Raw genomic sequence first — 26,752 nt, 5'->3', positions numbered from 1 at the left:
CTCTTCTGAACTGTTAATTGACCCAACTTCTCTTAAAGAGCTTTCCATTTTATCATACACTAGAGTTGTGTGGGGGTAGGTTAATCGCGATCTGCTGTGATGTCACAATAGAGTTGCATTTTGGGAGATGGAGCTTCCTGAAGGGTACATATGCTATGTCAAAATCGAGGCGATGAGGGGCTGTCGGCAGAATCTTCCCCCGCCTGCTTGGCGAAGCTTGGCGGCGGGGATTTCCCCATGGTAAAGTCATAGGGAAGTAAGTGCGTTTATGTTTAGAATGAAGTGGGAAGGAGCACAAGGCCATTTTCAACTCAATCACAAACAAATCTTTCCTTTGGTGGGCTGTGTGTGGTTTCAACAATCTACGGATGCCATATTTCTGGAGCCGATTTGAGCTTCAGCCTAGTTTAAATATTTCAACTTGTGCGACCGCATAATCAGATGTGATATATTCTTTTACTGTGCAATTTTGACCTAAACTTTATTCTAAATGCTTGCTACTTCTGTATTTTGTACCATTATGAATGTAGAATTCAGAATTTATTGTTTACGTTGCAAATATATATCTAATTCCTACTGCACACGCAAAATAGCATCTATTAATTTTGGCTTCCTTTTTGCTTAATTGTGGTTGTTGCTGTTATCTGTCATAATAATAACAATAACACAGTATTATTAATAATTAATACTATTAATAATAAATACTGAGTGAATGTTAATGGTGAAGTTTATTGAATTTGTCCATCTGCTCAGTAATGTCATTCTGATTTGCCACTTTTGGTAGCTTCTCCCTTAATTAATAAAATCCATTGTGTGCAAAATTACAATTCATCACGACTGCTATATGTTAATGGCAGAGATTGTAAAAATGTGTCTTTAAGGGTGTTACCGGAATGCATAGCCATGCAGCATGCAAGTTATGAAATTATTATAATAAATATGGTTCTGTTTTATAACCATACTAATTATTATTATTATTATTCGACAGTTAGTTCCTTGAATCTGATTGGATGAGAAGCATTCCAAGAGTGCTGATTACACTCAGCAAACAGTCCACTTGTGTTCGTGGCATTCCAAATGTTTAAGAGCAGTGCAGATGTGGAAGAGCAGCTAAATGTATGAATATTCATTAATTCCTGTGACATCAAAGATTTAAATCAGCAGGTCACAATAAAAGACTCTCTTGTGTGTGTGTTGTTATGAGCGAGTTGAGCTGACATAGACAAACTGTGTTGTCTGTCAGTATGCACATTTCTTTGAAGTCATCCAGGGACACACTGCTGTGACTCAAACGGTTGTACGGTTTCATAGACTTTCACTGACATTCATCTCTTTTTTTTTTTTTTTTTTTCAGGCTGTCTTCACACTGTGTTTGGGGCCATTCGCCTTTTTCAATGCACAGAAGACCAAATACCTCCAGATCCTCACGTCTGTCATGAGATGGATTGGTAAGGTGTTAACTTAATTTTTTGTATTTATTTAAACAAGTCAAGTCAAGTCAAGTGGTTTTTATTGTCGTTTCAACCATATACAGTTAGTACAGTACACAGCAAAACGAGACAACGTTCCTCCAGGACCATGGTGCTACATAAAAAAACAACAAAGGACCAACATAGGACCACATGAGACAACACAACGAAATAAAATACCTATATAAACTACCTATATATACCTATATAAAGTGCACGTGCAAACATGTGCAAAAAGTACAGGACAGTACAACAAATTACTGACAATGAACAGGACAATAGACAGTGCAGCGCCGACCAGTACTCAGTAGTGCAAAAAGATGACAGTTTCTAAAAATGTAAACATAACATACTATGAGATAATGTTCTATGCACATAGCAGTTATTGATCTAGCAGACAGTTATAAAGCGACAGTTATTAAAGTGCAACTCAGGACACGTGTGTGTCAAACCAGTCTCTGAGTATTGAGAAGTCTGATGGCTTGGGGGAAGAAGCTGTTAAACAGTCTGGCCGTGAGGGCCCGAATGCTTCGGTACCTCTTGCCAGACGGAAGGAGGGTAAAGAGTTTGTGTGAGGGGTGTGTGGGGTCGTCCACAATGCTGGTTGCTTCTATGGATACAGTGTTTTTTGTAAATGTCTTTGATGGAGGGAAGAGAGACCCCAATGATCTTCTCAGCTGTCCTCACTATCCTCTGCAGGGCTTTGCGGTCCGAAACGGTGCAAGTCCCAAACCAAGCAGTGATGCAGCTGCTCAGGATGCTCTCAATAGTCCCTCTATAGAATGTAGTGAGGATGGGGGTTGGGAGATGTGCTTTCCTCAGCCTTCGAAGAAAGTAGAGACGCTGCTGGGCTTTCTTGGTGATTGAGCTGGTGTTGAGGGACCAGGTGAGGTTCTCCGCCAGGTGAACACCAAGAAATTTGGTGCTCTTGACGATCTCCACAGAGGAGCCGTCGATGTTCAGCGGAGTGTGTTCACCTTGTGCTCTCCTAAAGTCAACAACCAAACGTTTATTTAATAACATTGTTGGGTAACGTTAGAATATTGTAATACTCCTTAAAAAGTAACTAAATGAATTAAAAAGTAACTTTTTATGAAAGTAAAGCTACGTTACTTTTGCATTACTTTTTTCTCATTGCCACTTTCTCTTCTGCTATGCATTGTATACAAGAGACAGGTCATGCTAGCTACTGCACAACACTCATGTCAAAACAACATGGAAAAACAAACAGATATTTAGAAAGTCTACAGTCAGTAGGTCTTCAAGTCATATTTATTATAAAACAAAAATGTAGAATTATTTTAGAAATTAAGACATTTTCTCTGCGTACACAAACGATGTAGAATGGGTAGTGGTGATGGCGTAGTGGGCTAAAGCACATAACTGGTAATCAGAAGGTTGCTGGTTCCCCACAGCCACCACCATTGTGTCCTTGTCCACTTAACTCCTGGTTGCTACGGGGGATTGTCCCTGTAATAAATGCACTAAGTCGCTTTATAAAAGCATCTGCCAAATGCATAAATGTAAACATAGAATGTTGCTCCCAGCCACTGATCCAGAGTCAGATTTTCTCATCCCATTCTCCCAGTTACGGGGAGCTGTAACACCGAGCAGTTCAGCTGCATAAGTCAGTAATTTGAGTGAGTATTTCACTTTGTATATCATGCCTTGGCCAGTGGAAGACTAGTTTTATAATCCCTCTAGTTTTATATTCCCTCTGTCTAAATGCGTTAACCGATTTTCTTTTTTTAATGCAGCATGCATTTGCACATGACTCAATTGCGTTTCATCATCGAATGTTTAATGCTAAATGCTTCAACGCAGAGCAGTTTGGATGCAAACTGATCCTAGAGCAGTGCATGGCAGCTTTAAAACAAAACAATTCGGATGCATAAACATTCAGCGATCATTTCCATTTGTATGCAACTGTATAATCATGCCGTAGCCACGGGAAGACTTTTCCGGGCTTATGCTTGTGCTATATTATACCATGATAAAAGCTTACACACTTTTAAACGTAGCGTACATTAATCAGTCACGAAAAAACGTCGTTTCACTTACCACTTTCAAGTACAAGGACACATTTCTTAACTCTCTGTGTGATTGTCATGACAACGGCAACATTTTTGACAGTTGCACATGCAAGCTCCAACGCACAACAAATCAGCCGCTGCAAATTAAAAGTTAAACTAAATTCCACTGAAGCGTTCAGATTTATAGTCCTTTACCAGCAATATTTTGTAGTTTTTAAAACAACAATCTCAAGGTGGGCTAAAAGAAGACTTATTTTGCTCTTTCCATTGCTCATATTCTCTTGAACTACAATACCCAACATGTGTACACATACTACAACTTCAGTGTGCATCTCTGGTAATCTAGAACTAAAAATTAACTATAATGTCACCTCCTCGAAGTTTGCACACTTTTGCTCCTGATTTCTCGCAATATGGGGAAAGAAGGTGTACAAAAGCAACGCATTACTTTATTTAAAAAGTAACTCCAATATTATAGTCTAAAATAATAATTTTATTATTTTATTATATAAAGTACTGACAACATTTCTCCCAAATTCCATATAAAGATATTGTCATTTAGATCAGGGTTATTCCACCAAATATTGAATTGTGTTAAAACATTAGTATTGTGTTGTTTAAAAATGAATATGAACTTGTTTTCTTTGCATTATTGGAGGTCTGAAAACAGCATCTTTTTTGTTATTTTGACCAGTTTCTGCACATAAATGCTCTAAATGACAACATTTTAATTTGGAATTTGGGAGAAATGTTGTCAGCACTTTATAGAATAAAACAAAATGTTAATTTCACTCAAACACACACCTATAAATGGTAAATTCAGAGAAACTGATAATTTTGTAGTGGTCTCTTAATGTTCTCCAGAGCTGTATTGCAAAATTACAATTCATGTCTTTTAGTAGTTAACTTTTTTAATGAGGAAAAAAATTACTGAGTGCACCTTTACTTTTTTATTTAATTAAATATATATTTATATATATGAATATATTTATTTAAAAATGGTCAGCAAATTGTTCCCCTCCTCTGCGATGAAGCTAGTGTCCGTCCATCAGAAAAGTGTCTTGCTTCGTGTCTCTGCCTTTTGTCTCCCTCATTCCTCAGCCTGACATCCTAGACAGGTCATCTCAGGTGTGATTGGGCAGGCGACAGGACTATCCTCACCCAAATCACAACCACACTGAATTGTGGCTTCTTCCGCGTGTGCGTTCAGTGGTGAATGCACACACGTAATTCATTGAAAATATTCTAAATGGACATTTAGCTTTGTGGAAGCTCCTGTCTGCCTGCTCCCTTCATCCCATTGATTGTACACGTCACAATGGCAGTCCTAAGTTCTGCATTAGCTTAAAATTCAGAATGCCAAATGGGGTCTTAGACTTTTGGACCCCACTGTATGCATCAGTAAATGTATAGAAAGACTGCAGATATCTGCTGATTAGCATGTATGCCATATTTTTGCCATCTGCATTGTGAAGTACTGCCATTGAAGGATACTATAACTTAAAGGGTAAAGTACTTCATTCTACTTGCTGCAGCAATAAACTGCTGATGAAACTGATGAACTTAACAGCCATGCCACTATTTCTCACACTGTTTATCCAGAATGTATTCCTGCTCTATTAGCCATTTCAATCAATATTGGCTCGTTTGTACAATGGATGTATTATGTATGATTCCTCTCATTCGTGAAGGAGACATTGGTCTAGCTTGCTTTTGCTTTGCATTGCAGTTTCTCTTTTTGCTGTATATATACTGTATATCATGGCGGCCCTGCAGCAAAGCAGCTTTCTTTTTTTCATGTGCCCTGTTCTTTGTTGCTGTTTTAACTTAATCTATTTTGAACCTCAAGAGGCCTGATGTAATTATTTGATAATCATTCTTCTGATTTTTTTTTTTTTTTTTTGTCTATAGTTCCTGTTTTTTTGTGTTTTTTGTTTTTTAAAGCCAGGTTCAGCGGAGTTGGCTTTATATTGTTGGTAAAATGCTATCCCCTTAAAACAAGGTGTATTTTGGGAGTTTTACGTATCAAATTATGCCTGATAATTGTAAAAAAATATAGATCTTATATTTTTAAACATAATGATATAAGGTTATATACATAGTGGTGTCCTATTTCTGTATTTGTTTTTATTGATGGTGTTTATTTGCATTGATTCACATCAGCTGGTTTTGACAAGGTTATTCCAGTATCCTGCAAGGGTAGTTACCTTACAAATGGATAGTTTTGTGGCTGTACTTGTTAGTCAGGCTCCGGGGCATGGCAAATTTGATTCGAAGGCAAAACAAACAAACGAATGCCCTCATCATGAAGAAAACATCATGTCTGTAACAGAAATCTTCAAACAAGAATTAATTCAAGGGCTTTAGTTCCTGTTTTCTCTTATTAACATTTAATAATGGTTCTGTAAATTAGACATACACCGATCATCCACAACATTAAAACCATCTGCCTAATATTGTGTAGGTCCTCCTCGTGCCGCCAGAATAGTGCCAACCCGCATCTCATAACAGCATTCAGAGATTATATTCTTCTCAGCACAATTGTACAGAGCGGTTATCTGAGTTACTGTAGACTTTGTTAGTTCAAACCAGTCTGGCTATTCTCTGTTGACCTCTCTCATCTTGAGACCAGTTGCTTACCAAAGTTGGTAACTGCCAAAATTGTTAGTTCCAAGAAAAGCTCTAGCATCATTTGTTCTCAGATGCCACTTGGCTTGATGTTTTGTCATCTATGCAATGAAATTTGTAAATTTTTCATTTCCAAATTCCACTGTATTTTTGTTTATACTTTAATTGCGAAGCCTTCACTTGCTACAGTATTATTTTTTTTTTTTAACATGGTTTCAAATTTTTTCTATTTTTGTCACCTTGTGGTATCATACAGGTGTCCCTGTTCTTAAATCATACCAGACATATATATATATATATATATTTATTTATGGGTGCATGATATATCGACGTCCGATATATTATTAGCCATTATCTGGGAACATACTCAATATTTCCTCAATATTTTTCCCGATAATTTGATACGTTTATATGTTTGCAGCAGAGAATCTCTGACTGCCTGTGGCTTCTCTTCTTGTCAAGCAGTCTCAAGTGTCTGTGCGCATGCAACAGATAATAGTGCTGAAAGCCAAGCTAGAACGTCACGTTGCTCTGAGAATGTTTTCAACATCTATGCACAAAAGTAACAACATGCTATTTCCCATATTGTTTATTTTTTAGAGATAGACAAACATATTGGTTTTACAGATTAATCGTTGCTTTTTGGGACTATCGGATATCAGCAAAAATCAATGCTCATAGTTGCGATGTTTCTTTCTCTCTTCGTGTTCCTCTGTGGCCGAATTGTTTTGATTTGATAATCAAGTCATCTAAATTGGAGGTCATGCAAAGAAAAATGTGACTGTATGGAAACATGCCCTATCAGCACGTACATTGTGTCTCCAACTTCATATCTTGTGAATAAAAATAAACCTAAGAAAATACTTTTTTAAATCTAATTCATAAATTATCATCTGATTAATCTGTTGTCAGCCTGTTCCACCACCTTAGTTATCAGTATCGGCAAAATCCACTATCGCTCGACATCTATCAGTTTTTATTAACTAATAAGCGAAAATGGCAAAAACGAAATATATGTATGCTACTTAGGGGCAAGATTTGCTGCATTTGCACGTATTCATGAAACATGAGCAGAATATGGGAAATGGCATATCTTATTATTTACAGCAGATTATCCCAATTAAAACAAGCCCAAACACAACATAACACGGTTCATAGATGTTGTAATAAAATAATCCTCTCAGAGCGATGTGAAATGTTTACTTCTCAAAAAACACTAGTTTGTTAGTGAAACTAATGTGGTTGTTGTATTTTATTAGTTCAGACTTTACCAACATTGTAACACAAGATTATCTGATACGTGTGATGTTTTTACCTATTTTCATTACGATTATATGATCATATTGGCCAAGTTTAAGGTTCATTACACGCTGATAAATTATCATCTAATTTTGGTTTAATTCAATATTACATATGGTTGAAATTTAACAGAGAATAACGAACTTTCAGAGCAATTAATGTACCATATTCATGTAAATGTACATGACACAAGAATTACCACGAATACTGATTTAAGAGCAAGCAATAAAAGTGAGCGTTTTAAGTGAGTAGTGTTTAATTAATTCGCTAGCAGCTTCAGTTTAAAGGGTGAAAAGTCAAAATGTTTAAATATTGGTTATTGGTATCAGCCACAATGAGCTGTGAATTATCGGTATCAGCCCAGAAATTCCATATCGGTGAACCCCTGCCGATTTCTATAGATTAATTCGTTTAATTTTTGAGTGTTCGCTGAAATGTGGCACAAGTCACCTATCAACTATTTCCCTCTTTTCATCCACCCTTTCCACACTACCCATGATCAACTGTGCTCTTAGTCATCACACAGCAGGACAGGCAGGCACGTACCTCGTGTGTCTCCATTCACCCATAATGCACAGAGGGAGAAACCGTGGCTGATCCTTTGTCAAATGAGATGTGGTAAGTAGGGTTCGCTTCAGTTGGTGTCAAGGGAGCCACTTTGTGTTGTAGCCTCAATGCCACCTACTGCCAGCACCGTCATTCTACTGAGAACATATAATTATCTCAACGACCACGACAGCCTCATGAGCTAATAATGCTGTTTGTTGTTTCTTGTCTCGGTTGCAGACATTTATCTGTCTCTATATTTTGTGAACCTATATAAAACTTCAGCTGTCTCAAAGCCCATAGTCTCTCTCTTTACAACCACTTGCATGAAATGCATAAAGCCACTTGTTTACCGGGAACACAGGCGTAGCATCTTGTATGCAAAGTGGTTGGTCTTTGCATGCATTATTTAGAAGGCCGTTTTATTGCTTGGGTAATTTAAATGGGAAGGATCACCTCTTCTCCTCTCAGCACTGAAGTAGAGAACATTTATCAGCTTTTGACATCAAGAGCGAAATGAGTCGGTAAGGTTGCCACTTTAATTCATATTTAGTGTGAATGCAGAGGAACAGACAAAGAGCTTGTGATTACTCCCTGAAGATTAATGACTTCATCTTGCTTTGCTCTGTTGAGCTACATTGCGTTTTAGAGAGATTGTCTTGCTTTTGCTAGAACTGGGTCTGCAAGCCACCCAATCTGATGTGTTGTTCAGGTTGATGACACCATTGCATCATTATCCATTAAAGTGATGGTTGTGCAAGGGCAGCCTGTTTCGAAGAACGAAGTGTAGATACTTTATGTCTGAATGATCCTACTTATGAGATGAGTGCACATGAATGCCACCAAAATGCAGTAATTTCAGAGTTGGGGGTGTGTCAGTTAAATAATCATGATGGATGCAAATTGGTATGGATTGTGAATGACGATGACTTCACAGATTACTAGGTATGCATTTTGTTTGTTTTTGTAGAATAACTTAAAAATGTCGGAAAATGCTACTGTATTTTTTGTTCCATCTTAGTTCTGAAGTGTATTGGACTAAAAACAATATCAAATTTGAAAATGGACCCAAACCTATCCATTTAATCGACCAGACTCACTTTACATCGTAATAATGATTTCCTAACTTGTAAATGGGAACTTCCGAGGACTTATGTCCTTCAAGTGCAGTTGGAAATATCATTAATTACAAGTTACGTGCACATGAATGATCAAGAGTTATTGTATTCACCGTAGTGTTCCTAATAAAGAGCTCAGTGAATGTATACTGTCAAATAATTTAAACATAATGACTCTGTTAGTGTTGTTACAATAACACAATTTCAGTAGTCAGTACTAATACCAGTGCAAACATAGATAATATACTATTAAACACACTCCTTTAGATTAATTTTTTACATAGATGTTAAAAATTGCAAGTTATTATTCAGGTAAAAAGTTATATTAATAAATAACTAAGTATAAAGTAAACTAAGAACAGTAATAAGAAAGCAATTAAATAAATGTAGAACGTTGAGTGGTTTTCTTCCAATGTAGTAGTGTGGTTTCTTTTCAATATTGTTGTTTGATTGTACAGCCACACCAAGGTTTAATTCTAAGATCCAATATTTGTACACACACATCATTGTTTTTGTTCCCTCTGTTTGAAATTACTCAATTGTGGTCACATTAATACCACGTTGGACGGCCATTTTAAAGATGAAGCACATTTGACCGTTCATGCGCGCAGCCGCGTAACTGTATTTTTTAGTGAGTAGCGAGTGCTTTTCGTCTGATCGCTCAGTTCCTCCAGTCGAGCAATGGCTCTAACATGGCAATCAGCACTTTTTCAGTGTAAAAGAATTAACAGACCAAGCTCTTAAATAACCTTGAGTATTTTTTATTTTTTTTACTATTGACTTGGAACCGAAGTACCAGTACTTATAACATCCCTACACTCAGCCTTTATGCTTTGCTTTATGCAAATTAATTAATTAATTAATTAATTGTTAGATATTATGCATAAATCATATGGGTTGTGTAAAAGTTGTGCAGGTCTTATCCACTGGTATAACAGAAAAAGAGCATAATTTGTTCATTGTTTATTTGTGTTGTTTTGTCTTTTTCCGTATTTTTTATTTTTTTCCGACTTAAATGTGTTTAACATTAGACAGATTAGACAGGCTTGGTTCTCTGAACTCCTGACTTTATACTCTATAAACTACTCTAATATAAACATTTAAAAAAAGCTTCAACGAGCCACCAGCAGACCACAGATATGTTCAACATTACCACTTAAGGATATAGGTACCGTTTTAAATGTCAAGGGTCACACACAGTTAACATTCATCTTTTGAAAAAACTGGACTTTGTGGTGTTTTTATAGGTAGAATATAAAAGGCTTGGGTCCCAAACAGCATAAGCTTGGGGATATTCTGCAGCAGTGTAGTCTCGAGGTATACTGAAATATAGCTGTGCCTTAATGAATACCCCAGGCAATGGTTCAGCTCAGAGAGCCTGAAAATTGCTCTCAAGGAAAATGAATTGGTGCCTCTCATTTAGCTGGGCTTGCAGTGTGGACAAGCCACAAAGCTTCATATAGGCTTTCCTTAACAGAACATAAAACCCCTTGCCCATTTGCTTTAGATTTCTGAGGATCATCAATTGGACTATATTAGACAAAATAGCTTTGGCTTTCCATGGTGTGGATTCTCTCTACTGAGTTTTGTTCCGGAATGTGAATTGTGTTAAAGAGATCTAGTGAGTCTTAAATTCTGTGCTTCATTAAGCTGTGCTCACACTCTCAGCTACTTTGTCGCTGCTTGTTGCCAGTGGCTGCCGGTTAGGTCGCTAGTGGTGTGTATGGAGATTCTAAACAAAAATGTTTCTTTACAATTAACATTATTAAAATATTAGGATCACGTGAGCTCTACCATCTTCTCTCATATTGGCTGTCACTAACGAAAGTCGCTCTTCATTTGCATAAAGTTAAACAATTCTCAACTTTGTTGTGTCGCTGGACACGACCACATCCGGTCGCCAACTGTCACTGTCGCTCGTGTTGCCGGAAGTTGCCAGCTCTCATTGAAAATGAATGAGATGGGGTTGTTTTGTCACTGCGTGTCGCTGGCAGTGTGAATGCAGCTTTAGGCCTACTATATATTGATGCGCACATTTAACTCTGTAATGAGTCTGTTTAAACTTCAATTAAAAAAACAAGGTGGAGAATAAACTTTAGGCTGATTGGAATGACATACACCAGTCAGCTACAACATTAAAAACACCTGCCTAATGTTGTGTAGATCCCCCTCGTTCCGCCAAACCAGCGCCAACCGACATTCGTCTCACCACAATTGTACAGAGTGGTTATCTGTGTTAACGTAGACTTTGTCTGTTCGATCCAGTCTGACAATTCTCTGTTGACCTCTCTAATCAACAAGACATTTCCATCCACAGAACTGCCGCTCACTGGATGTTTTTTGGCGCCATTCTGAGTAAATTCTAAAGACTGCTGTGTGTGAAAATCCCAGGAGATCAGCAGTTACAGAAATACTCAAACAAGCCCATCTGGCACCAACAATCATGCCATTTTTTCCCCATTCTGATGTGCACATTAACTGAAGCTCCTGACCCGTATCTGCAGGATTTTATGCACTGCTGCCACACGATTGGCTGATTAGATAATCGCATGGATGATTGTTGGTGCCAGACGGGCTGGTTTTAGTATTTCTGTAACTGCTGGTATTCTGGGATTTTGATGCACAACAGTCTCTAGAATTTACTCCGAATGGTGCCAAAAACAAAAAAACATCCGGTGAGCGGCAGTTCTGTGGATGGAAACGCCTTGTTGATGAGAGAGATCAACAGAGAATGGCCAGACTGGTTCGAACAAACAAAGTCTACGGTAACTCACATAACCACTGTACAATTGTAGTGAGAAGAATAGCATCTCTGAATGCTATTATGAGATGCGGGTTGGTGCTGTTTTGATGGCATGAGGGGGACCTACTCAATATTAGGCAGATGGTTTTAATGTTGTGGTATATATATATATATATGACTATTTTTTATCAATAATTAACAAGACTGAAAGAGAAATACACCAAAGAAATGCAGGTGCAGCTTTTTGTGCTTTATATTGATGCGAAACTTTATTTACTTTAAAAATAAGGTGGAGAATGGTGCAAAAGGGCACCACTGTTTAGTGAATTCACCTCTAAATTTCTGGAGGATAATTTCACAGATGGGATATGTAGCTTTGGCATCTGCTTAATGTTCTTAGTACTCAAACTTCTTCATTGACACTTGATGGTCACAGTTAGTCATGTGACTTAACCTAATGGGTGCTTTCGATTACAAGGAGTGTCCTTCAAAACTCAACACAGTGCCCTTTCAAAAGGTTTTGCAATCATTTTAGTTGTTATGCCATGTTCTATTCCCTAACGTCTGTGCTCTGCTTTGACTTTGCTGACTGAAATTATTAAGGCCTCTTTTCTGCCCTCCTTTTCTGTCCTGGAGAAAACTACCTGTGTGGCTTCTTCAACTGGCATTGGTGTCAGATACAAACATATCAAGATGAATAAGACTTGAAGACAGAGATGCCAGTGACATTTTCAATGTCCGCCTGTAAGGCACGCTGAGGGAATTGATGTTGTGTGATGAATCGCTTTGCCGTGTGTGTCTGGACACAATCACATCTCATCCCTAAACAACAAAGGCCTCTGAGCTGAAGGTTAGGCATTTATACAACAACTTGAGTTGTGTTGTGAGATGTCAGAAGTATTTGGATTAAGTGTGCCCTTGATTTTATTTTTTTATGTGGTTCGGTGCTCCTTTATACTGCTACGGTTATGGAGAGGAGTGATGCATCTTAACTCAGACTACATTTTATCCATGTCTGTGCCCTCTACAGTTGGTTCATAGTGGTTATATTAGCTCTCTTTGAAGTTTTCTCCTGTGATTTGCAGTTCCATCAATACATATGTCTGCTTTCGTCCTTGTGCAGCTATTACATATCTGTTTTGCTATTTTAAGCATGTTACACAGTGAAGGTTACCTATTATTTCACGATTGTTGCTACTTTGTCTTGGTCTTCATTATTGTTCTGCCTTTTGTACCTGACAAATCTGTAGTGCTTTTGGAGCTGGTCAGATGTGAATTTCTAGACATTCATGGCATGCAGTTAATGACATTGTTACAAGGATAAGTCATACTGTAGATCAAGTTTTAAGTTAAGATCTAAGAAGTTTGGATTTTTCACAAATTCATATTACATAAGCAAATCCTAACTCTAGTTAAGATAAGATAATGCACTTAGAAAATTTTATTCTGTAATAGATTTTGTCCTAAATGAGATCCTAACTAACATTGCCATGGTTACCAAACAGATAAGATTCTAAAGTTAGGATCTTTCGGTAATATGCTCCCAGAACTGTATTGTACATTGATGATAAAATAAAATATATATTAAAATTAAGCAAAATGACCCACAGATGTGTTAATGTTGAAAGTTATTTAAAATAACTAACATGTTTTTTTTTCAACTTTTGAGGGAATGATGTCCCAAAATCCACATATGTGGACATCATGTTTATCAGCAGCTGTCAAGCAAAAAATGTATGCATTTTTTAAAGCGGGATATCAAATGAAACTATAGATGCTACTCTTTACACTCAAACAGGTTTCAATAAATAAACTAAAGCGGTTTCTTACAACAGGCACTTTCGTTGGCTCTGCACCCATAGAAGCGCTTCTAGGAAATCAACGCCATACTGTTGTGTCACATGACTTAATGTGCCAGATGTTTAACCCTTAAATAACAGTCTAGAGTCCTGAGAACAGTATTTAGTTGGATTAAATTAAATTAACTTATGTGTTGCGCATAGCGAAGCCAAAGTACAACCTCCACCCATGTGGTCGCATCAGGTTAATATGAAATGTATTAAATGTGATCATGCTGTTGAGCTCCAAAAAAGCTGTCAAATCTCATTCATACTGTACTCCCACATATTCAAACTTAGCATCAAATGATTCATTTGTTAGGAGACATGGGTCTACCAGTAGTGTTTGGTGTCAATGACCCCGTTTGCACCTGGTATTAAGATGTGTTTCAGGGGATCTGATCACAAGTAGTCAGTGTTAAATACAGGTGTAAATGGGGTGCAAAAGGTTTTGTGATCAGATAAAAAAAACAAAAAACATATGGAGATCAAAATGCATGTGACCACAAAGCATTTGAGGTGTAAATGCAAATTTTTTTTTAAATTAGAATATTTGTTTTTATTCATTAAGTTTGTGTCCTGTGTTTTTTTTTTTGTGCAAATATTTAAACAAGCAATGCGTGAAAACAAGCAAAGTGAAGAAAAAGAAACCGCTAATAAAGTAGACTGACGCAATAATGTATAGGATGAATATAAACACTCGACAAATAATAGTCATGTTTATATTGTATCTCATGTCATGTTTTTGTTGAGAAAAACAAGCATATCCACATGCTCCGTAAACCATACTCATTTGTAAACACCCGTTGAAGTGATGGAATGTCCCTTACCTCAGCTAGCATTGTCTTTCTCGGATGCCATGTATGTTGTTTACAGAAGCATCAGCGGGGATTACGTTGTTACATTTACATTTACATTTATGCATTTGGCAGACGCTTTTATCCAAAGCAACTTACAGTGCAATTATTACAGGGACAATCCCCCTGGAACAACCTGGAGTTAAGTGCCTTGCTCAAGGACACAATGGTGGTGGCCATGGGGTTAGAACCTGTGACCTTCTGATTAACAGCCCTGTGCTTTAGCCACTACGCCACCACCACTTACGGGAACGCTGCTTTCTGTCAAACTGTAACCCAGCTTTCTCGAGTAAGCCACATTGCAATAACCTGCTTTTTGGTGTCCATCTAAACGTACTGACAGAACGGTTTGCCCATCAAATGTGATCAACTTGTGTCCAGACTTAACAGCGCCACCCAGTGCATTCTGTAATACCTGCCAGTTTTAGTTTGTGTGTTCAGGATTTAACATGCATTTCACTATATATATGGCCGGAAAAGCAAAACTTAGAGAAATTCGAATAGTATTTTTACTTTTCGAATAATTATTGCTGAACGAATACTCGAGTATTCGACTATTCGTGCACATCCCTACTGGGGTCGCGAATTCGAATCCAGGTCGTGCTGAGTGACTCCAGTCAGGCCTCCTAATCAACCAGTTGGCCCGGTTGCTAGGGTGAGTATAGTCACGTTGGGTTAACCTCCTCATGGTCGCTGTAATGTGGTTCGCTCTTGGTGGGGCACATGTTGAGTTGTTTGTGGATGCCACGGAGAATAGCATGAGCATCCACACGTGCTGGGTCTCCGTGGTAGCATGCTCAACAAGCCACGTGATGCGTGGATTGATTGTCTCAGACGTGGAGGCAACTGAGTTTCGTCCTCCGCGATCCGGATTGAGGCGAGTCACTACGCCAACACGAGGACCTAGAGCGCTTTGGGAATTGGGCATACCAAATTGGGGAGAAAATCCCTCAAAAAAGGAACTAACTGTCTGTTTGTAAAAATGTTAATAACGAATACATATAAAATCAAGAGAACTGATCAGATCTTATTCAGTGTATCTGATATCAACATGCAGCGACAAAGATGACAAGCACACACATATTTACATTTACATTTATGCATTTGGCAGACGCTTTTATCCAAAGCGACTTACAGTGCACTTATTACAGGGACAATCCCCCTGGAGCAACCTGGAGTTAAGTGCCTTGCTCAAGGACACAATGGTGGTGGCTGTGGGGATCGAACCAGCAACCTTCTGATTAAGAGTTATGTGCTTTAGCCACTACGCCACCACCACATGGGTGAATATGAAGCTCAGATTAATACAGATAATTCCTCTAAAACACAGGATAAACAGTATGCCAGTTTTATTCACACTTTGTCTTATGACATTTTCAGATTTTAAGATGTGCACACTTGGTCCCAAATGGGCACAGGAGACTAATTTAAGCGACCAGGTGTAAACAGCCATATGTCTTGTCTGACAACATGCGATCGAATCACCTGAGATGCATCTTAATACCAGATGTAAACAGGTCATTCACTTCAAATCTGGAACAAAACATCTTTAAATTTAAATATATGTAATCACAATCAAATTGGTCATACAGGTTATATAAAGTACTGCCACGTTGACAGTAATAATAGTGCGATTTGGTCATATGCTGTGTACCTGATATGCTCGTCTCTGATATCTAGAGTTGTTTTTAAACGAAAAAGATTTGCTTGAATTTATTAGATTTGCTCCTGTTTGTTTGACACTGTGCTTTTGTCCTCTTTATGTGTTTTGGTCACTTAAAGGACCTTTGATTTAATTATAATCTAATTAAATCTAATTATATATTTGATTCTTTTTTGTAATTAATATTAGGTCATTTGAATTTGCTTCACACTCAATGAGATGGTGGCAGTTTGCTCGTCCTCTATTTCTGAACTCTTTTCTCTGAAACTTGTACCCTTATAACATAATGCCCCATTCAATTATTTTTTCTTTGTATCTAGTGAATTATATATTCCTCTTACATGCAACTGCTGGTGCTGTAGCACACTGCCCTTGATTAATAGACTGAGATTAGTGCAATCTGCACTTTGCCCCTTGTTTGCTTCTGGGTTGTTTTACTCCTGCAGGGGAAAATGCATCTTTTTAAACACTGAATGAGCATGTGGCAGGAAACCTTCGATGCTAAGAGACCTTTGGGTCAGAACTGTTGTCAAGAGCACCTTTAGACTAATTGTGCATCAACTGGACTGTAATTTGTTTGAAAAGACCCAATCTATTTTCCCTAGCATGTCACATGCTTTACTCAGTGCTCAGATGCACAAGATTTCACCTGTAATGACAATAAGACTTTTGCCCCTAATCTAGCAAATGAGAATTGGAAGAGGAAAACTGGAACAAATCCTCCTTGTGAAGTTTTCATTGAGGAAAGCATGTGAAGGACATACAGCTCTATAACAAGAATGCCTGCTCTGGCCTCCTCTTGAGACTTTGGCACCCTGTTAATCAAGAATGATGCAGTTATGTCCTGTCAGCTAGCAGCAGGAGGCTAGGACAGGATTGTCTTTAGCAGCTACAGTTGAAGTAATACGTTCACATACACCTTAGCCAAATACATTTAAACTCAGTTTTTCACAATTCCTGACATTTAATCGTAGAAAACATTGCTTTTTGTTAAGTCAGTCAGGATCACTCATTTATTTTAAGAATGTGAAATGTCAGAATAATAGTAGAGAGAATGATTTATTTCAGCTTTTATATCTTTCATCACATTCCCAGTGGGTCAGAAGTTTCCATACATTTTGTTAGTACTTCTGTAGCATTACCTTTAAATTGTTCAACTTGGGTCAAACGTTTTGGGCAGTCTTCCACAAGCTTCTCACAATACATTGCTGGAATTTTGGCCCATTCCTCCAGACAGAACCGGTGAAGCCGAGTCAGGTTTGTAGGTCTGCTTGCTCGTACACGTTTTTTCATTTCTGCCTACAAATTTTCTATCAGATTGAGGTCAGTGCTTTGTGATGGCCACTCCAATACCTTGACTTAGTTGTCCTTTAGCCATTTTGCCATGACTTTGGAGGTATGCTTGGGGTCATTGTCCATTTGGAAGACACATTTGTGACCGAGCTTTAACTTCCTGGCTTCTTAACTTCTTGAGATGTTCCTTCAATATATCAACATAAATTTCCTTCCTCATGATGCCATCTATTCTGTGAAGTGCACCAGTCCATTCTGCAGCAAAGCACCCCCACAACATGATGCTGCCACCTCTGATAAACCTTTTTCAAGTAATTTCTTTAAGCTAGCCTCTCATGACCTAAACTATTTGAATGTATTTTTAGATGTAGCCATCTTTGTTAAGTGTTGTATAATGCAATAATGCTTAATGTTAAATAATTATATAATTTTAAAATGCTGTCCGTCATTATGACAAAAAAAAAAAAAACAACCAAAAAACTCTGCATAAGCCATCTTTAAGTTTTATATATGTCTATGCGGCTTCACTTTTTCTCTGTCTCTGCGTGAGGGAGGCGAGCGCTCGCAGCCATGTGAGAGTGAGAACACTGCGCTCTTAATGCAAAAATAACGGCCACTTTTAAAAGTATATACGAGGATAGATGCATTAGGGAGTTTTTATTCTGATGGTTGGCTAACAGTATGAGTTCACAAGTTGGGGTGTTAGGCCAGGTGTTACTCACACCAGTGTGGCCATATAATTTTCAACATTGGCACGCAGTAATTTACACTCTTACATGCTTGCACTGTAGAGCTCTGAGTATAAGCACGGGCTTCGTTCACCTAGAATGCTTTAGTGTGTTGACGAGAAAAAAAGATTGGCTTCTTCCATTATATAAATTAAGTTTTACCCACCTTTAAATATCACAAAGACAACAAACTGTGGTTGGTCTCTTTACATTTTGGCTAGAGGCCCCCTTCCTGTCACAGCTGGATAATTCTTGGACAAAACTTTATTCCAGTCAAAAGTCTGTCTACTCGAGTCTAGCCAGAAGGTATATCCATGAGCTTGTTGATTGAGATAACAAATGGATGAGATTGAGCAGTCGGTTGTGGCTTTTTGCCATCAGCCACCTGTGTTCATCACTCTACCTATTTGTCCATGCAGGGGACAACAGCTAGAGGAGTTATTGGTCCACCTAACCCATTATGTCCTTAACAATCCCATCTTGTTCAGCATTGATCACAACATTGATCAGTTTACAAATACAGGAAGACAAGCGTTTTAAAATGTTTTTTGTATTTCTTTATTAAGTTCAATATCATAGAAGGAATGAAGGGAGTAAAAAAGAAGAATGGGTAATTAGGGGCTTAATAAAAGGACTTACAAAGCAGATGTGTTTGTAATATATTTAAAGGAATATTCTTGGGTCAATACAAGTTCAGTTTAATCTACAGCATTTGTCATAATGTTGATTACAACAAAATAAATTTCAGAATTGTCCCTCCTTTAAAAAAAAAAAAAAAAAAGTAGAAATTTGGTTACAGTGAGACACTTACAATGGAAATAAATGGGGCCGATCTGTAAAAGTTAGTAAAATACCGTTTTAAAATGATAGCCACAAGACGTAAATAATATGCATGTTAACATGATTTTAGTGTTTACCTTATCAGTGTACTGTATAGGTATATCCAGTTTTTCAACTTCGTTGCAATGATAACGTAACGCTATAAACCCTGTAATGCCGGTAACTTGGTAAACCACTCCAAAACAACAATTTATATAACTTTGCAGCTCAAATAATACGTGAGTTTGAACTGAAGAATTAATGTAAGTGCTTTTATAAAATTACAATCTTCGCATTTCTGCCTTCAATCCCCCCATTCAATTCCATTGTAAGTGCTTTGATTTTTTTATTTGATTTTTTATTTTGAAAAAGGAAGGTCGAGTTGAAATTGTTAGTTGATTTAGTAAATCAGTTTTCATGCTTTTTTTCCTGTTCAGACTACAAATTAGAACCGAATTTGAGATGCATGTTGTAACAAAGCCATAGTATGATCTCATCATGACATAATTCTGTTAAAATATTGGGTTAATGTACAGCAAAAAAAATTCACATTTTATTGCATTAAAATGTTCATAATGCTATTCTCTCTCTCTCTCTCTCAGCATTTACCATGATGATAATCCTGGCTTTGATCCGTATCAGCAAGGGGCACGGTGAGGGCCACCCACCTGTGGCACAGATCTCAGGCGTGCCCAACCTCTTTGGGGTTTGTGTCTACTCTTTCATGTGCCAGCACTCCCTGCCTTCACTTGTGACGCCCATCTCCAATAAACGACGCATGAGCATCCTGGTCATGGCCGACTACATCCTCATCCTGTGCTTCTACAGCCTTCTATCCTTCACAGCTATCTTTTGCTTCGATAGCTCCCTGTTGCGTGATATGTACACGTTAAATTTCACAGATAACTGTGACGTACTGGGAATTCCAGTGTTGCGCTACTTCCTGGGTCTCTTCCCGGTCTTCACCATTAGCACCAACTTTCCCATAATAGCTGTCACTCTACGCAACAACTGGAAAACACTCTTCCACCGGGATGGCGGCACCTACCCTTGGGTGGTGGACCGCATTGTGTTCCCACTCATTACTCTGGTGCCGCCCATCATTGTGGCGTTTTGTACCCATGATCTAGAGGCACTTGTGGGTATCACTGGGGCGTATGCCGGCACGGGCATTCAGTATATCATCCCAGCTTTCCTCGTATACTTAAGTCGGCGTCATCTAGAGCCTGTGCTCGGAAGGGATGCCGTAAATAAACACAGGTCACCGTTCCGGCACACATTCTGGGTGTGGTTTGTGGTATTGTGGGCAACGTTCTGTCTAATGTTTGTTACGGCTAATATTATCCTTACCGAAACCAAGAACTGAATATAAATACATTTTCTCTCTCACTCATTCGAAACGTTGTTGTTTTTTCCTGTGTCATTCTTAGGTGGGTGAATCTCATGAAAAAAACTGCATATTTCACACCAAAAAACAAAACAAAGTATGAAATATATATTGAAAATAAAGCCTATTTTTAGGACCATTAAAATGTTATGCAATGTGACATTATTTTTGACAATTGAGCACATTTCTCTCTCCAAATATTAATTATTGTAATTAATCCAGTTGATTTACTTTACATTTTTGGTACTTACAATTCTCATAGATTCTCATTATTGTAATGTTTTTCTTTTTTTTCATATAAAAAAATTACTATGATACAATTATTATTTTAATTAAAATGAACATTATTCAAAGGCAGTGAAACAAATATTGTACTACACTGATGTATAAATACTCTACAGTGTAGTTAAAGCATCCTTTTGTTTTAATAACAGTAATGTTTAGCTTTACAGTAATGCCTGTTTGTAGGAAAGGGGTGCTTAATTGCCAAAAACAATGTCACAATGCAAACATTTTCATTTTCTTTTAATTCAGTTTCTTATTTCTTTCTTTTGATTTTGGGGTAAAATATGACAGGTTTTGTGAGAATTACCCAGTCGCCCTCTGATCTTAGGGAGACACAGTGAGCTGTCAAAACAATATACAGCCTAGAACAAGTATACCAAAATTATTCATAAAGCAAATACAAACAGATCTGACAATGAACGTTCCTTTGTTTTGTCTTCCAAACCTTGGCTCCTTCTGAGATAATTACAGATGGTTAGTGCTTCACGGCTGGCATTTTCAGTTCTCCTAACTGGTGGCTGACACCTCGCCGTGTCTCCTGCGGTGACTGATGGTGACACAAGCGCATCGGTTGTCTGAATAATGCGTTCAGACCTTGAGTTCAGCCTCCGTTCATCAGCAGATTGATAGAGGCACTGAATCATTCCATATGTTCTCCATGTACTGACATCCTGCTGGTCTCTCAAATGGACCCTTTGGGAGACAGGAGTGGAAGACAATCTAGATATTGAATGGATGCATCTGCCTCGTGATCTATAGAGACAATATGGAGCACCTTATCATGCCTAGGAGGAGACCCTCGTCTATACATGTGTGTCAGTTATCAATGTAAAGAGCAACTTACTCTATGAAATGAGTCACTTTAATTCTGACGAAATTGTCTGGCTTGAATTCGAAGCCAAATGTATGGCAGCTGATTTCCGCCCTTCCTTGCGTATTCCACGTTTTGATACGTTCTGTTGGCTACTTTAAATGTAATTTTATTGGGATTTCATATGGAGATTTTCTTTTTGAGTTTTTGTTTTCGTGTTGTCACAAAGCTCATTTGTTTGTCAATTAACTTGATTTCCTTTGTGTTTTAGACAGCAGTTGATTTGTTTGATCATCAGTGACTTGTTTGGCACTATAAACTGATTGCTGCTCTCTATGAGAGTGCTGCCACCTGATTTAAATGAAAGTGGCTTCAAAACCGAGACTGAAAACCAAAACCCAAGGCATTCTGTCTCTACTTTGGCTTTGTGTTCAAACGGATATTGAGTTTTAGGGAAGTTTTGTGGACAGAACGGAAATCTCTTTTTCTATTCAGTTCTTACTCTGATACTATTTTCTACAAACATTAAACTGTAAATTATTGTAATTGGAGATTACATGCATTGGCATTCATGTCTCCCTATTAAGCACAAAAAAGTCATTTCGCTTGTGTGAAATATTACCAAATTATGCTTGTGTAATATGTAATATGTCAATTAAACAAATGTGCCTTCTTTCCAGGGATCTTCATATGTTTACCTGAATGGTTATATCTCTCTTTCTGATTTTTCTGTAATATCAAAATGTCTTTCATGCCCGGCTTTGTGTAGCCCATCAAAAATACTTGCATGTAAGTCTCTTCAGATACATGACAATCACTGTCTACCACCGTCTTGTTACAATTAACATGGGAATAAACATGAATTACACTTTGGTCCTTGAGATTGGCTTATGCATTTTGTATTTTCATTTTATTTTGTACTGTATGTTGCTTCACAGGAAAAAAAAAACTGTAAAATATTTTTTTTATCATATCAAAAACATTCTGTCCAATGAAAAACGAGTATCTCCACTTTTGGCAATTTTGACTTTTTACCATAGATGAATTGCGCCCAATGACCTCTTCCTACTGTTTGAATTGTGCATCGAAATGACCAATGAAAATATGTTTAATCTGTTCAACTAGTATCTTGTTAGGTTGCTTATGAGAGAGTTTTTCCATGCTCTTCAAATGTATGTAAATATACACTGCTTGGCCAAAAAGATGTATAATACTGTTATATTTCATTGGACCACCTTTAGCTTTGATTATGGCGGGCATTCATCGTTGCATTGTTTCGGCAACATTATGCAACGTCAGATTTATTTCCTTCCAGAGTCGCATTAATTTTTGGCCGAGATCTTGTATTGATGACTGGAGAGTCGAACCACTCCGTAAAGTCTTCTCCAGCACATCTCAAAGACTTTCAATGCGGTGCTTCCCTTCTTACCCTGATGCACCCATCGCTTTGGAATAGGATAAATCAGGACTCATCAGACCACTTGACCTTTTTCCATTGCTCCACAGTCCAATCTTTATACTCCCAAGCAAATTGGAGTTGTTTTTTCCAATTTGCCTCACTACCAAGTGGCCACACAGCTGTTTAGTCCCAATCCTGAAAGTTCTCGTTGCATTGTGGGTGTATAAGTAATCTCACTTTCACTATTAAACATAGCTGTGAGTTCTAATGTTGATTTTTTACAATGTGACTTCAAGTGTTTATCTCAAATCACTAAAAATAAATATTTTAATAGTTTTCACATATAAATATTTTAGTCCATTTTTACTATAAATTATCCTCCCTTCTCAGTCAAGCTTCACTTTCACATTCTTCATACGTATGCCCCCCTACTGGGCAGGGAGAAGAATTTCTTGCAAAAATGTACTTGTATATTGATATTTTTCTCACCGATCATATCACATCTGAATACATGGATTTAACCACTGGAGCCATATGGATTACTTTTATGCTGGCCTTTTGTGATTTTTGGAGCTTTAACATTTTGGCCCCCATTTACTTGCATTGTATGGGCCAAAAGAGCAGAGAAATTCTCCTAAAAATCTTAAGTTGTGTTCTGAAGAAGAAAGTAAGTCATTTACATCATCTGGAATGGCATGAGGGTGAGTAAATGATGAGAGAATTTTCATTTTTGGTGAACTATCCCTTCAGCTAAACTGAACTATTGATTTTGCTGCTTCCCATCAAAGTGAATATATAGATCAGCAGATTCATTTTTTTGTAGTATATATGACTGCTCCATGGTTTTATTGATAAAACTTTATTGCATTGGGTTCAATGACAATTGTTTGCACCGTGTTTTTCTCTCAATTTTAATGGATGTTATGGGATGGGTGTAAAAGGTGGTTGTATTTATTCCAGACAGTTTAACCAGCCTTGTGCTGTCATTTGGGACACAAACACATAGAAAGCGCATCTGTAAAAAAGATATGCTTCCTTGAAAGTCATGTCAAAATAATTGCATGTGAACTCAAAAACTCTGGATTTTCTTTGACTTTGCCCGACTTCCAAAGTTGCATTGTCTGACGGAGCGCTGCTGCATTTGTGTCTAGCATGGAAGATAAGGACACACACACACATCTTGGTATTGGTGGTTTACAAGGACTCTCCACAGTCATAATAATTTTGACCCTGTAAAAATGTACTATTCTATCCCCAACCATAACCTTACCCCTAAACCTAAAAGTATCACTGAAACCTTGTGGCATTTTTACAGTTTAAAAAACATTGTTTAGTATGTTTTTATTTAAGCTGTTTGAATTACAGGGCCACTAGGTATATCCTCACAAACCACCTTTATAGCATAATACCCTCGTAACGACTAGTGTATGTCCTAAAAAATGTCATCGCAAACTACCACGTCAGCTCACACGGATAGGCTCTATTTCATCTCTCTGTCACAGAACTTGAACATTGAGTGGTGCTCATAGTTGCTTTAGAGTCTTGTTACTGAGTTGATGTAAGTGGGTGATTTCTCGCAATTAATTACAATGGAAAATCAAGACGTTTTTGGTTCATGGACCTTTTGCATTGGTTCCTTTAACATCTATGTTATGATTTAAAAGGTCATTGGTGTTGGAGTGGTCTAGTGGTAACAGTACATGCTACGTGCACGTTGAGCCATGGTACTTAAGTGGAACATTTAAGTCCAGTAAAAATACTGTTCTGTATACTGCAACATCTTGCTCTCCATCAGTGCTCTCAAGCCAAATATGTGCTTGCATTTAATTCAAAACATTCAAACATAAAAAGATCTGTCATGAGAGGTTTGGAAACATATGGGTCATTGATAAATAAGCTTGTTCAAGATGATAAAACTTTGAAAACTTTAAAGAAAATCTTATTTAAATCACACAAGTGACATTTGTTGAAATATAATCTTTGTTATTTTGGCTACATACATTTTTTAAATACATTTATTGCATTTTCTATAAAAAGTTGATTAAATGACTTTAAAAATGTCATGTGGTGCAGTCATCAAGTCAAACGATCTGTTTTTTGTCACATGAAAACAAGATGTCTACAGTTCTGTGGAATGCACAACACGTCGAACCCTCTGGTGAAAGGACTATAACAGCAGAAGACCACGTCGGGTTCCATTTCTGTCAGTCAAGAACCAAAGCTGAGGCTTTTGTGAATCACAGTGTGGTTATCTGAGTTACCGTTGCCTTTCTGCCTCTTCGAACCAGTCTGGCCATTCTCTGTTGATCTCTCTCATCAACAAGGCGTTTCCGTCTGCAGAACTGCTGATCACTGGATGTTTTTTGTTTTTGGCTCCATTCTGAGTAAACTCGAGAGACTGTTGTGTGTTAAAATCCCAGGAGATCAGCAGTTACAGAAATACTCAAACCAGCCTATCTTGTACCAACAAGTGTGCACAGTCCAAATCACTGAGATCACATTTTTCCCCATTCTGATGGTTGTTATGAACATTAACTGAAGCTCCTGACCCGTATCTGCATTATTTTATGCATTGCACTGCTGCCACACAGTTGAGTGATTAGATAATTGCATAAAAAAGTAGGTGTACAGGTGTTCCTAATTAAGTGGTCGGTGAGTGTATGTATCCCTATGTTGTTTTGAACAGCAATGGATGACGATTAAACAAACTAATGGTAAATGGTCTGCACTTATATAGCGCCTTTATTAACCTTAGCGGTTACCAAAGCACTTTACACTGTGACTCATGCACCCATTCACACACCAATACGGCAGAGCTGCCATGCAAGGTGTTAGCCTGCCATTGGGAGCAACTTGGGGTTCAGTGTCTTGCCCAAGGACACTTCGGCATGTGGAGTCATGTGGGCCGGGAATCAAACCACCAACCCTGTGATTAGCAGCCGACACGCTCTACCACCTGAGCCACAGCCGCCCCAGATCATGTTTATCAGCACGCTGCAGAAGAAAGAAAGCCATAGGGGTTTAGTGCAACATGGGGGTGAGTAAATGGCAATTTTCATTTTTGGATGAACTAAAAATATAATTTCAGTGAAACCTCATACATTAATAAACAGCCCCAGACCATCATTCCTCCTTCATACTCTCTAGCTGGCCTTATTGTTCTGTTCCAAATGGTGCCTTGAACCCTTACGGCCATTTTTGTGGTGATGCAGGCCAGTGCAGGCCCATAAGACCCTTTTGGACCATAAAATGACAAATGTGACACCCTACAGTTTCATGGTCAAGGTCCCTATGGACTTCATGGACACGAAGGCCACGTCAAGTGTACTTGGCACAAGGCCAATGATTCAGGCAGGATGAGTTCTCTCTGCATTTGCCAAACTTGGATTCATCTGTCGGACTGCCAGATGATGAAGTGTAATTTATCACTTCAGATAACACGTTTCCACTGTTTCACAATCAAAGGGTAATGAGCTTTACCCAACTTCAGCTAGTTCTTGGCACTTCGTGGTGACCTCAGACCTGGGTGCAGCTTTATTAAGCTCCTGACCTGCTGTTTTTTTTTACTGATGATGTATTCTGTGAGATATTGGAACTTAGTAATGTGTTGCAACCGATGACAGATTATGCTTACGCATTACATAACACAACAGATGACTCAATGTTTATCCACCTGTTTGTGTTTATGCATCAGCACACAGTAGCCCGTCTGTCGTTTATGTGGCTGACCTCATTATAGCTGAACTGTTGTTGCTTGAAGAGATTTCCTCTTCGCATTAATGGCACACGGCGATCATTTCAGAAACTGGCTTGTTGGAAAATTAGCATTCAGTGAT

General features: G+C 38.0%; 1 protein-coding gene across 2 annotated transcripts in view; it reads left to right on the top strand.

The window, feature by feature from the left end:
• The window catches only part of tmem104 (transmembrane protein 104), a 79,294-nt gene extending 56,896 nt beyond the window's left edge, over nucleotides 1-22,398 (top strand). For both annotated transcript variants that reach the window (XM_052138917.1, XM_052138918.1), the window contains exons 9-10: nucleotides 1,355-1,448; nucleotides 19,637-22,398. In XM_052138917.1, coding sequence (XP_051994877.1) covers nucleotides 1,355-1,448; nucleotides 19,637-20,400 — 858 coding nt within the window. In that variant the 3' untranslated portion in view covers nucleotides 20,401-22,398. The remainder of the gene's footprint in view (nucleotides 1-1,354; nucleotides 1,449-19,636) is intronic.
• Nucleotides 22,399-26,752: the final 4,354 nt, after the last annotated feature.

Source organism: Xyrauchen texanus, chromosome 12, assembly GCF_025860055.1.
Source record: "Xyrauchen texanus isolate HMW12.3.18 chromosome 12, RBS_HiC_50CHRs, whole genome shotgun sequence".
Taxonomy (NCBI): Eukaryota; Metazoa; Chordata; class Actinopteri; order Cypriniformes; family Catostomidae; genus Xyrauchen; species Xyrauchen texanus.
Note: the sequence above shows the minus strand (reverse complement) of the source record. Positions and strands in the feature narration are given on the sequence as shown.